Source organism: Pteropus medius, unplaced genomic scaffold (genome assembly GCF_902729225.1).
Source record: "Pteropus medius unplaced genomic scaffold, Ma_sr-lr_union100, whole genome shotgun sequence".
Classification (NCBI taxonomy): domain Eukaryota; kingdom Metazoa; phylum Chordata; class Mammalia; order Chiroptera; family Pteropodidae; genus Pteropus; species Pteropus medius.
The window spans coordinates 3537570-3552258 of record NW_024350923.1 but is presented as its reverse complement, the minus strand read 5'-3'; the positions used below and the strand labels follow the sequence as shown (position 1 = coordinate 3552258).

The 14689-nt window shown below is 49.7% G+C and overlaps 1 protein-coding gene across 2 annotated transcripts in view; it reads right to left on the bottom strand.

Moving 5' to 3' along the window:
• Nucleotides 1-14689, bottom strand: part of TESMIN (testis expressed metallothionein like protein) — a 32638-nt gene that overhangs the window by 8990 nt on the left and 8959 nt on the right. The window contains exon 5 of one of the 2 annotated variants that reach the window (XM_039840624.1): nt 11268-11359. In XM_039840624.1, the coding sequence (XP_039696558.1) occupies nt 11268-11359 (92 nt within the window). Of the gene's footprint in view, nt 1-11263; nt 11360-14689 lie in introns of those variants that run through there. The other variant, XM_039840625.1, reaches the window with a different exon arrangement.

Below are 14689 nucleotides of genomic sequence, written 5' to 3'. Positions count from 1 at the left end.
GGGGTGACGGGGAGGTGTGGAATGGGTGTGGAGTCTCCGTTTGGGATGACGGAAAGCTCGGTGAGTGCACAGAGGTGGAGGCCCAGCACTGTGGATGGGACTAATGCCACTTAAAAATACACTTAAAAGTGGCCAAGTGGCAAACATTATGCTATGCTTATTTTACAGCAATAAAAAAAGCCAGGTGCAAAGCAGCACATGTGCAATGCTGCCATCTGAGTGAAAAAGGAACTTAAATGAATGTTAAAACTTCAAAGAAAAGTGGTATAAACAAATGCGCATATATCGATAATGAAACAGGGAGTGCAAATGGATTTTAAAAGCCTATTACGAACACGGGTTATTAGATATGCTATTTTTTAAGTCCAGCTATATTTAGTTTATAGGAGACACACAAATCTACACACAGAAACTGTAAAAATAATAGATGTTATGAAGTGTGACTTTCTAATACTAACCAAAGAGAACATGATGCAGTGACATTATTATCAGACAAAAAAATAATTTAAGGTGAAAAGCAACAGAATACAGAGGTATATGTAATGGCTGATGGAAGAATTCACCGAAAAGATTTAATGATCATGAATCCGTATGCCCTTTTAACTACAGACTCAAAATATATAAACTAAAATGGAATTATAAGAAAAAAATAAATTTGCAATCATAGTGAGAGGTCTTAACTCACTTTTATCAAAAACAGATAAATCACACAATATTTAATAAGTATTTAGCAGATTTAAACAACAAAATTAACAAACGTGAGCTAATGGGCAGATAACAACCAACAAATACAGAATGCACATTTTTGGTTAATATAGAATATCTTAAAAATTGGTCAAACATTAAGTTATAAAGGAAGTCTACATTAATTTCGAAGAATTGATATCACATTACCTGACGACAGTAAACATTTTACATTAACAATGAAGATATAGTTATATATATATATATATACATACACATATAGACACATCTGGATACCTTGAAATGCACACATAAACACCTCATGAGGTGAGGAGAACGTTACAATGAAAATAACAAAATATTTTGAGTGAGTGACAATAAAAGTACCTCCTATGAACTCTTGGAGGATGCAGTAAAGCAATACATAAGGGTAATTTATACTTTAAATGTACTTCCTAAAAAAAATCGAAATAAATAAGTTAAGCATTTAACACAAAAAGACAACAAAATACAAGAGTAAAATAAAGTTATGAGGGTAAAGTAAAAAGTAAAAATTAATGTGCTTCTGAAACAGGAAACAGAAATACAAGTGAGAAAAGCAATAGAATCAAAAGCTGGTTCTCTGAAAAGACTACGAAACAGTCAAACGAACCTCTTGTGAGACGGATCGAGAAAGAGAAAAGATACAAATAAACAATAGCAGAAATTCAAATTAGAAAATTAGACAATATAAAAGACTACAACTACACATGCAGAGATAATTTTTTAAATAGTATAATAATATAGAATGGTTTAAAAACATAAAGAAAACAACAATTTTCGAGAAAAATGTAAAATATCAAAATGGACTCAGTGAAATATAAAAATTAAAGGAAACGATAAGGACAAGGAAAGTGAATGAGTAATCTACCCCTCCCCCATCTAACCTCCGAAGACGCCAGACTCAGATGGTTTCACAGGTGAAGTTTCATCAGACTCCATTGAACAAAAGCATCGTACCCTACGGACGTTTTCAGAGGCTAGAGGGAGAGAGAGTGGGGGTGGGAGGCCGCTAGTGCATTTATGAGGCAATGTAACACTGACGCCAAAACCGAATGAAGAAAATGTGAGAAAGGGAAATTACAGATCTATCTCACTCATGAAAAAAGGTGTAAAAGTCCTAAGGAAACATTAGAACGCTAAGTCGCGCAGTGTGTATGGAAGATGAGACCAGGACAGCGTGTCCGAGTGGGTTCCGCCCTGGCACATGGCGTGGATCAACATCAGGACACGTCGTAACAGCTCCTATGGTGAGATTAAGGAGGAAAACAATCTGCGCATTTCAATAAATGCCCAAGAAAGCGTTCGATACAACTCGGCTATAAGAAGAAGAAAAAAGAAAACCTTAGGAACCCAGAAGCTGGAGGAGACCTAATGCGGCCGAGGCAGGGCCGCGGCATGCTCTGCAGGGTCCACCCGCCCCGTGGACTATGGTGACAGCAGTTAGGCTCAGTGCATTTTCCCGGCTCCCCACCCAGCCTGGTCCGCCCGCGAGACATTGCTCCAGCTGATGGAATACGAGCAGGAGAGATGATGGCCATTTCGGGGTGTGCCTCGCGCGGTATGGAGGGTGCCCTCAGCCTCTTCTTACTTTCTCTCCCCCGTGGCTGGTCTGAACGTGAGGGCGGGGGCTGGGCGACCTTCCCAGCCCCCGGATGGGAGGGCTCCGCTGCTGCTGACCAGCGGCCACAGGAGCCTGCCACGGCTGTAGCTCGGCCTTGTTACAGCGTCTGCGCACATGTCCTAACACGGAGCCCCCTCAAAAACCTCAGCAATTCCCGATTTCGGGTGGGGCAAGAGAAGCCGGCAAGCATTTCTGCTCAAAGCAGGAGCAAGTCAACGGTGGCCAGCCAACACCAGCACTTCCATCTGTCACCGGCACAGGCTGTGACAATAAGGCGAGAGGACGGAAAGGCGTCACGGTCCTCACCTACAGACGAGTTGCTTGTTTACATGCAGAGGTAGCAGAAACGCACAGGTGAATCGTTCCCGCTAGGAGGTCGGGTCCACACCCGGGCGGGCGGAGAAGCCGGAAGCAGAGCCCCACACGCACGCAAACAGGGGCCGCGCTGCAGACCCCCGGGGACTATGTCAGTGTCCTGCGACATGGGAAGCTAGACGACTAAGCGCACATATGAAAAACGTGGAATTAGATCTCTACCGAACGCCATCGCGAAAGTCAATTCCAGGTGTATTCACGCCTCAAAGATAAAAAGCTGGCCTTTAAAACTTCCAGAGGAAGCTCTAACAGTGGTTTTATTTATTTAACTTCGGGATATTGCCAGATAACTCAAACGAGGTACAAAAAGGCACTAATAATAGACACAAGTGACTATTTGGACCGCATTAAATTAAAACCTTGTGTTAGAGTCACCGTCCACTTTAAGCCACGCATAGTGAGCGCTCAGGAGACCACAGACCTGAGTGCGACACTGGAGGCGGAGCTGTAAGTCAGACAGGACCCTGGGCACACGTGCACCCCCTTCTCGCCACTTATGTGACTTTCCCTCCTGCGTGAGATCGTGCTCCTTCCCTAACGGGCCGACGGGTCTGCTCCTGTGGGTAACAGCAGAGGAGGCAGCAGCAAGAGGGAGCTGGAACAGCATCGTCCCCGCTGACCACGGGCTGCCCGCCTCGGCGGGATCAGTCAAGACAGACTAAAGGGTTCCAAGTCTTCGGTGGCGGGAAATCGGACTGCCTGGGGCCGAAATGACTAGGGGTGGGAGGTCTTCCAGAGTGTGCCTTATTCCTGAGGGTCCGTGCTTTGCTGCCATGGCACGCCCGGTCTATGCCTTCTTGTGTTCGGCATTTGTACTGGCCCCCTGCTTCAGTCTGCTCTCACGGTTGCCCAGGAAACCACATCAGCAGCTATCGCTTGAAGTCTGGTGGCCCTCGTTTGGCTGTGAAACACCAAATGAGCATCACTCCATAAAGGTGCTGTCCCCAAAGTACAGGTGCTTCGGTGCTGGCAGGCGGGCAACATTCCAACACTTTTTGGGTAACATGACCACGTCACTTAACAAGGAGGTGATAATACAGAACCAGGAAACACCTGTGGTGCCCTGTGTGCGTTCTCGCCCCCCTGGCACACCGTACTCTAGAATTTTAGTCTTGGTGTTTGCAAGACCTATGATGACATGCACCCTAAATGCATTCTTGATTCATTGGCCATCCTGACAAATGCCCTGCTATAAAACACTAAAACATTAGATTAAATATTTAAAACTATTTTAGATGCATATTTGAGTGGGTAAAGGGAATCAAATATATGGTAGCTGAAGGAAACTGGACTTTGGGTGGTAATCACACAATAGAATATACAGATGTCAAATTATAATGTACACCTGAAAATTATGTAATTGTATTAAACTAATATTACCCCAATAAACTTAATAAAATAAATAAATAAATAAATAAATAAATAAATAAATAAATAAAAAAAAAATGAGCTTTTCAGTTTCTTCAGTCAATGCATGAAAAGCCTAACTGAGACCATCCTGAGAAACACCGACGCTCGTAACACACAGTGAAGTCCCCTTTCGGAGCACGCATGGCAAGGCTGGAGGACCTCTATCCAGCCACCGAAGAGGCTCCTTCTCGCTCTACGAAATTACTGCCAAAGGTTCAGCACTCAAGACTTACGTTACTGCCGATGTCAGAAAAGGTCATGATATAAAAATGTTTCACGATCGACTCTTTAATAAACTGGTTATGAAGTAAATCAATGTTTAAAATGCACAAAAACGATCAAAGAGGGCAGGTCCGACAGTGGTAGAAAGGTAGAAATGAACTTCTTTAAAAATCTCAAAATCATTTTTAATAACCAATAAATTTTCAATGAAATAATCACAAAACATTTATCTACCTCTCATTAAGTTTGTGTCAACACCATTTTAATTACACAGATTATTTTTATCACTTAAAAACAATTCCCAACATCTCATGGCTAACGGGGCGACAACACCAAAGGTTGAGGTGTGTTATCTGAAGTGTTGAGGGTAACGGGGGAGGAAGGCCAGGGGGCTGAGTTACAGACGGACCTCCATCTCACAGCAAGAAGGCAGTGACGAGTCCCTACGGATGCGGAGGCAAGCCTGGAAACAGAAGCCAGTACGACGGTAGCTTCTGGGGACGGTAGCTTCTGGGGACACGTCCGGGACCCTGGGGGGCAGTGGGGTGGAGCAGGGTACTAATACTTTCCGTTGCAATCCCGGCTATATCATCACTTTTCACTCATGTGTATGTTTCACTTTGATGATAATGCGTTTTTTCCTTATTAATGTCCAATTAGTAGTAATCCTTCTTGACCTTTATCCAGCAGACTCCCAACAAAGTAGAACAAATGTGCCCTAAGAAAGGTATGTTCCACTGCCTCGAGAACATGCCTTGGTTGTGGGCGGTAAAAAGGTAAAGAAAACTAAAAGCTATTAATGGTGACTATGTCACACTTGCTGGTGACGTGAGCATAGTGAACCTGCTCCCGCTGTTTGCCCTTGGGCCAGTTTTCCACTACGCGTGCCTGAGGCACACACGGACACAAAATGGTGCTGCCACCAGCACGAGGGACCTGGCAGGGTGGCTCTGCTTGGGTGAATTTACACATTCCTCAGCCTTTCCAAAAGGAGCATTTCCAGGGATAATCAGATTCTCAGTGACGCACAGAATCCAACCAAACCGTGGTGCATGGACCGGGACACTGCGTGCTAATTCATGGTGGACACCCCTCCCTGTGACAGTGACGCTCACTCCCTCTGTCCAAGGCCCCTTGCTGCTCAGACAGCCATGTGCTGAGCCTGAACCAGAGTCAGAAGCACAACGAGAGGGCCGTGAGCCTCCTCCGGGGCACGCACCACTTCCCTAGGGAAGGCAGGGCCACATCCCCAGGGACAGTGCCTCCTTCCCCTGGCAGCACTGGACACACTGGAACTCCTTTCCCTTTGTTCCAGGGCTGACCGTGCCCCTGCCATGATCCTTTCTCTAGTGGGTCATCACCAATTAAACTGGAAGGCGGCTTCTAGGCAGGAAGCTATTTCTTTGGGCTTCTTTTGTGAGGTCATCAGTAAGTGAAACCCTTCCTGGATGCTCATCTTATTTCTCAGCCACTAGGGGTCACCTCACTCTGTCTCCTGTTATAGTCTACACCTTGCTCAGGCTTCAAGGGTTATTTGGTGTCCCTAGTACCCAAACCCAGCCAGCAGCTTAGCAGCCCCTGTCCATTGGAGCCCACTACCCCCTGACTCTGTCCACCTAGACACTGCCACCTCGTCCTCCGCCACATCAGAAGTTTCCATCTGGGCCGGTCACTCTGGCTTGACAATGTCACATGGTCCGGGCTTTTCCCTCTGCTTTCCTCCTTGCTCCTGGCCCCGAGCTGTATTGTCAGTTGCCTCCCGGCGTTTCTAGCGTCCAGACAGGTCTGTGGCTGGCCTTCGCAGACTAAACCAATGACAGCTCAAGTGTTTTCAGACAGTCAGCCCTAGATTGCTGCATTACATTTAAAAAAATCAATTTGTTTTTTCCAGCTTTGTTTTGTGAACCAAGTTTCACGGCCTTCTGGATTTTTACCCACTTCCGCACCCCCACGTCACTGTCCATGGAGCTCTCAGTGACTTCGGCAGGGCTCTGCAATGGAAAATCATGTGGACATTGTGGTTAGGGCTGTTAGACTTTGGGGCAAGGACATGCTCTCCCCTCCAACACGAACTCAAAGCTAGGTGAGCACGCAAGGCAGAAAACGAGCGGCCATTAGCAGGAGCCAAGGGCGGGTTGGACAACACGAGAAACAGGCTACACTGGCAGGGTGGGAAACGAAGCTCAAGTTCAATTATGGCGATTCGGTCGGCCTCCTATTTAGCCCTTCTGTCCTCCTGGGCCCACGATGCTGCTTCTCAATGTGCCCTACCACCCCCCCGACCTCCTGGGAGCTCAATACAGCGTAACTCAACTCATCAAACTTTTAACAACTAGGGAGTAGAAAATGCTGCAGTTAATGGTCAACGAGGATGCCGTGGTTCAGCACTTCTCTGATGGGCCAGAGGATATAAACTGAGCCCCAGAAAATGACACCACTTGAGGTGCAGACAGTGTCCTTTCCTGCGTTCATTGGTCCAGAAAACACCAAACACCTGGGCGGGTTTATGTGGAGGGTGGCTGCTGTGGCGCAGGCGCAGGCTCAGGTGGGGACTCGGCCGCGGCTGCCAAGTCCCACCTGGAGCATGCGCGCTGCTAGCCGTTTGGGTTTGTCTGGGTTCTGCTCCACTCACTGACTCTAAACAACCTTATTTCTATTTAATAATGAAGGATTTGCGATTACTTACAATTTCAGACACTGGGATTTGGTACAGTTACATGGCTTTTTAGACTTTGTGTCCCATGAACTAAGAGTTACTCTACAAAGATTAAAAAAGAAAATGTATTCAGATTGTTACTCTTTTTAAAAAGAGAATTAGCTAAGCATCTGGCGTTTTTGAACAATTACTGAAAATCTCCACACCAGGCACCAGGCAGTTCTAGGTATTATTTCTGGGTGCCTGATCATGAAATGGGGTGGCATGCGTGTTCGTGGCGGGTCGGAACCACCTGGCCAGCCCCAGCCTACCCGCCCAGAGACCCAACTGGGGGGCGGAGGGCGCCTTGCTGCTGGTCCCTCCCTGGGAGCCTTCCCAGAGCTTCTTCCCCTGGTCTGCTTACACCTCTGTTGTGTGCGGCCCCCGCCCCCCCACACCAAATAGGTCTTGTTATTTTTGTATTTTCTAAAATCTGAACACCACTGCAGAGTACAAATTCAAGAACAGCGGTTACACCACCGCACGTTTGTACCGGTGTCCGAGCTGTCTGCACTGCGTTATCAACAACTGTGTCCGAGCTCACTTTGAGGGTGCCGCATGACCGTGGGGACCTCCCTCCTCACTGTTCTTTAGGAAAGGAGGCTGGAAGCCAGCTCCAGGGGCATTGGAGAGGACAGGCAAGTGTGTCCCGGATGCCGCTGACAGTGAGGGGCAGCGATGGCTTAGAAATCGGGGCATGTTCCCCAGCATGACTCGGCAGCGCTGCTCCCCGAGGAGCTCAGAATGCGAGTGGGGGGCGGGGGGGCACATGCAGACGCAGCAGCCGGGTAAGGGGTAGGGCTCTCCCTCTCCCTGCCGTGCGGCTGCCTCGTGCCCGGAGGTTGCATGCAGGCTCCCGGGCGGGGCACCGCTCAGCCTCAGGTTCCCGTAGGGACTACAGCAGCACCTGGCCTCCGCCGCCGCACAGAGCACAGGGGTGCTCCCGACCACGCGCCCCGGGGTTGTGGCTAGCACAAGCCCCCTGAGAGCGGGCGTGGGGTGGACCCCTCTGCTGTGGGCTCTGCCCTCGCACACTCAGCCATATCGAGTCAGGACTGGCCGCCTCGGCCGACGTGCTGGACTCATGGACCGGCCGCCGCCGTTCACCATCTACGTTTCTGTTCGGTGACGCTCCGCACCCCCCACCCCGCCCATCCAAGACAGCTACCGGTGCCTGACTCGTGTACAGCTGCTAATTGTTGTGTCTTCTGCAGACGGCTCTGATTTTTAATATAATGTCTCCAAACTATGTCATCGAACACTATATTAATTATTCATCTAATTTAGTTTTTCCCTTTATAGATAGGGAAGTTGCACCTTTCTGCCCTCATGGGTACCCAGAGTTGGCAGCTCTGGCTAGATGGCCCCGGGCCCATCTGCCTTGGATCACACTTGAGTTGTTCAGAGGAGGGGGTGTTGACACCCGCTCGCCGCTCTTGCCTTTGGCCCTCTCAGACCTGCCCCTGAAAAGGCACACAAGGCGGCCTGGCACTCCCTGTCCAGAGGAACCAAAATGCCCTTAAAAAATGGGGTGGGAGTACATGGAGACATCTCAGTGGTGACCCATCACAATTGTGGAAGGAGAGAGTGTAGTTCAGTGAGTAACCACAGTGTCAGGAAGATGCCAACAGGCATTTATTAGGGGGTATCACGTGGCCAGGACTGTGATAAGTGCTTCAGGGAACACCAATAATATACAATTTTAAAATTTACAGTGCCTGTCCTGGAGGAATCCACCAAATAATTTGGGACATGAGATCTATACAACCGAAAAATTAGAGAACAGAAGATATTATATAATCAACTGTCAAATTGCTTGATATTGACTGTAAATGGTATAAAATTCAGAGACCACAGAATTTAATACAGATGGAAGAAGTTAAAACCAAATACTTCTGAAGGAGGGAAAACTTGACATCACTTTTAAGTTGTGAGGTTTTATTCATTATTGGTCAAAAGGACGTTTCAGTTGAAATAAGAGCACGAACAAAGACACCACATTTGAAACGAGTAGAACGCATGAGGGGACCATAGGGGACAAGTTGATCGTAAAGGAAACTAAACTGAAAAAAACCTTCCACGGCTGTCATAACATTTGACTGCCCTCTTATGCCGATCTGAAAATTGTAGACTTAGAAAAGAACCGCACAGCTCTGCCTTGGAAAAGCATCATGAATACTGTTCCACAATGACCTACGACCTTATCTTTCAGAAAAAAATTTCCAGAGAAGCAGATCTTTAATAGTCTTTATAATCTTACGTTACCAAAAATAACATCACCAACAATGCATCAGAATTCACATACCACCTGATTATGAGATTATTAAAGCTAGACAGAGTGACAGGACGTGGACTTTTATTAATATGATAAGCTAGTTAATAAGTTAGCCAGTTCACCGCCCAGCTCTGAAGAATGATGACTGGGTGAGTTTGCCCCTGTGGACTGGTGGTCACGAGGCCCAAGCTGACCTGCTTCTATGTCATCTACTGGGTTAGAAACGTTTGAACCACATTGTGCTGACAGAGTCCCTTCCTGATGTCTTCACACCTAGCTTGACCTTGTGATCCTGCGGATGTGTAAAGGGGCAGAGAGGCACAGCTCACGAGCGGAGGCCAGGAACCAGCAGAGTAAGACAGTCCTGGATTGTTCCCTTGCCACAAACAAAAAGCAGGCAGGAATTCCAGTAGACCATAGTACTGGGGGTGTTGATACAGAAGCAATCAGGGCGGATTCAGTGCAGTGACATGAAATGACATCAAATCGGGTAATTATTTGCAGCGAAATAATAGAAAGACAAAGCTCATGTCGTTCCTGGCACATCATTTACAATAGAAAAACCTTTTATGACCTGCATAATTACTTTGAAATACAGAAAAGTAGGTGACTGATTGAGGAAACCTAGCCCAGGCTGGAGAGGAGGGAGGGGCAGTGGCTGCTGCCACGTTAGGCTCCCCGGGGGCCCGTCCATCGGCACCTCCTGGACACACTGTGGCGGGGAGAGCACATGCGTGAAGGAAAGCTGCGGGGGTGCCAGCTCCCTCGGGTGTGCACGAAAGCACAGAGTGACCCAACACTGTCACCAGATGCTCCCGATCATGAGAGAGAGGAGTGAGAAGCTTTGGGACTATAGCATCTCGTCACTCTGTGTGACCGAGCCCGCGATGCTACCAGCAGAATCTGGAAGTCGCTTACGTAGTTTTGTTTTGTCCAGAGATGTGAAGGACCATGGCGACAGGGCCAGTTACGATGACAGCCACCACATCCTCACTGACCCATCACCCTGAGAGCAAAGCAAGGAGAACGGCTCCACACGGTCTCATTCCAGTAAATTAAGTGAAAGTTGGCAACTGACGTGGGACAGTGTCACAGCCAGCCAAGGAGCAACTGCTAAAACGGAAGCAGCAAATCACGCGAGCTACCGACGCTCTGCCAGGACAACGGGGAGGCGAAGCATCGGTCGCACTGCAGCCTCCGGAAGGCTTCCAGCAGCTCGCGTGGCTTCCTCACACCCACGGCGACACGGCAGGGCCTGGAAAGCTCCGGAGGCCGCAACCTCAGCTTGGAAATCACCTGCCGTCTCCCAGGCCTGGGGATGTCCGGTGGCATCAGACCTAGCACCAAACATCTCTTGGCGGCGGGAACGGAGCGACCTCCAGGACCGACACATAGGTTCGGCGAGCGGAGAGGGCCGCCCGCCCAGCATCAGCGTCTGGTTACCCCACGGCCAGCTTGTTAGTTCAGTTAGTTATCATCACAGACACCACTGTCAACCGCAAGACAAGGCCCCTGGGAGTAGGTGCAGCCCACATCCACCTGGAGACGCGAGCCTCCTCCGGCACCTGCCACCGAGCACGAGCGGTTGCCCGGGGAAGGTGCACGGAGACCACCGATGTGAAGTGACTGCCACACCGTTACTTACGCCGATGGCAGGAAAAGAAAAACAGGACAGCTCTTGCCAACCAATGGGGAGCCAAGACAGGGCTGTGAACGGCAGCGAGCTGCTGGACACGGATGGCGGACAGCGGGCAGCGAAGCCTTCGCCCCGACAGCCCGCCAACCGCACGGCAACGCTGCTCATGGTGCCGCCTCACGCAAAAAACCTTTGAAGCCATGAGTGCCGGCAAGGCCAGCTTTATAACACAGAAGTAAATCACAAATGTACCCAAGAGCCTCTTAAACTCTTAAAGTAGGTGACAGCTGATGGCTTTAATCCTTACCCAGCCAATGTCATTTTGGGCGGTCCCGGAAGGGTGGGTCCGGAGGGGAAGGCAGATGCACCGACCGTGGGTGGTAAGGCCCCGGTGTCCAGCTGTGAGAGTCAAGGCAAGCAGAGTTTGAATCAGTACATGTTCTAAAAGTTCCATCCAGTCGGCCCCTAGGTACCGACAAAAATACTTTTTCTTCTAGAGCTTTCCATCACGATCGCTTTATAGCAATGTCTGGGCCACGTTACCATGGTGATTGCACTAACCCTGAGCAGGATTCAGCCGAGGCTGGGCAGCAGCCGTGGGTACGTCTGGCCCTGGTGGTGTCACAGACCAACCTGGCCACAGGGTGCGGAGGCCAAAAAGCCCTGACTGCAGGACAGAGCGACAAATGGGTCGCGGACGCAGGGCAAGGCCACCGACGAGCTGGCAAGCAGCAGCAGTTGTCAGTCGGCTGGCCGGGGACATTGTAATAGGTATCTTTTTCATTTTTATGAAGTACAAATTGTGAAATAAGTTCAATTATAAATTTCTATAAACTAAAAATGTCCTTTATTATTATACTCATAGTATAACATAAGAGAGCTTGACATTTCAAGTCTCATTAGCAATCATTACTTTTTCATCTATTCAAAAAATATTTTGTAGTCAATTTTAACAAGTTCAAAAGCAAAGTCACAATCTCTGCATTGTCCATGTCCTTCGCTTTCTCGGTTCTCATTTGTTTTTCTTTCTGTTACTCAGTCTCGTGGCTCACAGACAGTATTCACGGGGAAAGAAAGGGGAGCAATCACCGCTGACCTAATTTTCTTATCAGAAGCTTGAGGAAATTAAAAGTATCAGATAAATTTAAATTTTGAGATTATTTATATACATCACATTTAAACATCCTGTCCTTATCTCTTCCTCCCTGAAAACTAGGAATTTAAGAATAGCTTTATTTAAGAAGTATAGTCTGAGAAAAACGCATCTTTGTTCACTTTCCTCATTCTCTGTCCTGCCTCTTTTTGAATTGTGTGTGACCACTGCCCACGGGGCTCGCGGACACAAGCCCTGGGCCGTGTGGGGCCTCAGCCTTGGCTTCTCTCCCTCAGCCAGTTCACAGGAGGGAAGCGTTCACAGATCACTGTTCACAAACCAGTGTTTCTTGTACAGCCACGGTCACCTACTTGGAAGGGCATGTCCCCAAGTGGCAGTCCAAAGGGCTTTGATCCTTTGGGAGAAAGGGCTTCGCAGTTCTCAGAGTGGAGGCAATTCTCTGCATAAACTAGGCACAATTTCCGTTTCCCCTTTGTGTCTTTAGCCCCAAAGCAAAGCAGAAAGGAAAAGATGTCTTCTCAGCCCTATATCGGCCAGTTTTACGCTAAGATCCGGGCTTTCCTCGGTGGTGCAAGGCCACCAGGGTGTAAAGGAAGTGAACCTTAAGGCAGGCCGGGCCCTCGGTCACTTCACCCCGCACCTCCCTAAAATGCAGGTCCTGCATCAGTGAGTTGGGGCAGCTGAGACCCTCGTTCCTGACTAGCCCCTGGGAAGCCGGCGCTGCGGGTCCCTGCACCACGCTTCGAGCGGACTGGGGTTTGGCAAGGAAGCAGGGTCCTGGGGGTGACGCAGCAAAGGCACTGCTTGAGTAATTGTCCCAAGGGCCACACTAGTTAAGAAGTCAGGGGAGCCAAAATGGGGACAAGGATAAACGTAGCCAAGGGGGCATTCATTTGTAGTACGGGACCCTGAAGGCGGAAGAGCAGGGCCACCACGGGCCCTTCTGAGTGGGGCTGGATGGCAAGGGACAGGAGCGGTGGCTGGAGGCGGCTGGGGGGACGCGCGCGGGCAGTCCGAGCCGGGCGCGGGGCCAGCGCTCACAGGGCCCGGCTGAGACTCGCTCGTCTCCCTCACTGACTGCAACTCTCCCCTCCCAGCTAACGTAGTCCCTGAGGAATATTTCTTTACTCACTCAGCGAATACGTCTCCTCCTCACAGCCCCCGCCAAGAGACCCCCCTCTAGTCCCGAGCTTTCAATGTGTCAGTGCGCGAGGGCTCAGCTGCCCAGCCCTGAGCACCCCACCTGAACTCCGGGCCTACGTGACATGCGACATCGCCACCTGGATGTCTGACAGGCATCTCGGAGCTAATAGCCCGAATGCAACGCTCTTAGTCTCCCTCACAAAACGCGCACTGTCTTCTGTGTCTTGGACGCCCCGTCCTCCCGTCTGTTCAGGCTATTTCGGGGGCAACCCTTGACTCCTCTTTCTCTCTCACATCCCACATCCAGCCGATCGGCAAACCCTTTTGGTGCAACCTCCACAGAATCCGGCGAGCTGTTTCTCACCACTCCTGCTGCCACCAGTGGTCAGGGCCACCACCGTCCCTCAGCGAGGTTGTTACGAGAGCAGGTTTACCCACTTTCACCTCGCCCCTCTTCCACACGAGCCCCCTTTCCGGAGGAGTAAAAGCCACAGTCCTCCACCACCTCGACTTCCACACTCACCAGCCCCCCCCGCCCACTCCGCGCGAGGCCCCACGCCTTCTCACGGTCGTTCCATAGCAGGCGTGCCCCCCAGTGCCGTGCTATCCCCACGGGAATCTTCTTCCTGATAGTCACACGGCCCCCTCCCTCCTCTGTTTCCAGACTTTGCTCAAGTATCGCCTTCCGGATGGAGTCATCTGCGACCACCCTGTTTACACCTGTAACCCGCCCTCCTCCCCACCAAATCCCCAGGGCGGTGCCCATCCTCCACTCCTAGCTCATGACATAACGGACTAGGTGTGCCTGCTGTCTGTCTCCCACACTGAAATGTAAGCTGCAGAAGGGTAGAGTCACGTGTTTGGTTTGGGTTTGGGGGTTCACTCAGTGTTATCTCGCTGATGGAACTTGAGTGTTCGGACCAGCACCTGCCCTGCTGAAGGGCGAGTGAGGCCCTGTATGTGCCAGGCTCTGTCCCGGCCCCCAGCTTACAGAGACAAATGACACTCACAGCCCTTTGACCCTGGGGAGCTCGCCTTCCCGGCTGGACGCATGCAAACAAATCGACCCAAAACACACACGACGGCGATGGCGCTGGGCAGAGAACGAGACAGGTGTGGTGACAGTGACTGCCTACACTAGGCCTGGCTTAGACTCACTGGGGAGTTATGGAAGGCTCTTCTAGGGAGGTGACGTTTTACCTCAAGACTTAAGGGAAAGAGCACGTTCGTCTCGTAATTATATTTAATATATGCATACTATAGTGTAATCATAAAACCATCTTATACTTTAAAAAAGCATTTCTGACGCTGAGGAAGGTAGGGACAGTAGATCAAGTGGGTGGCATGGGCTGACAGCAAGACCACGAAGGACACGTTCAGCAAATGGGACAGAACAAGGGTCTGCAGGCCGTAGGAAGGCGCAGGACTGTCGCAGAGTTGGCGAAGAGCCCTGTCTTATGCTTATGCCGTCC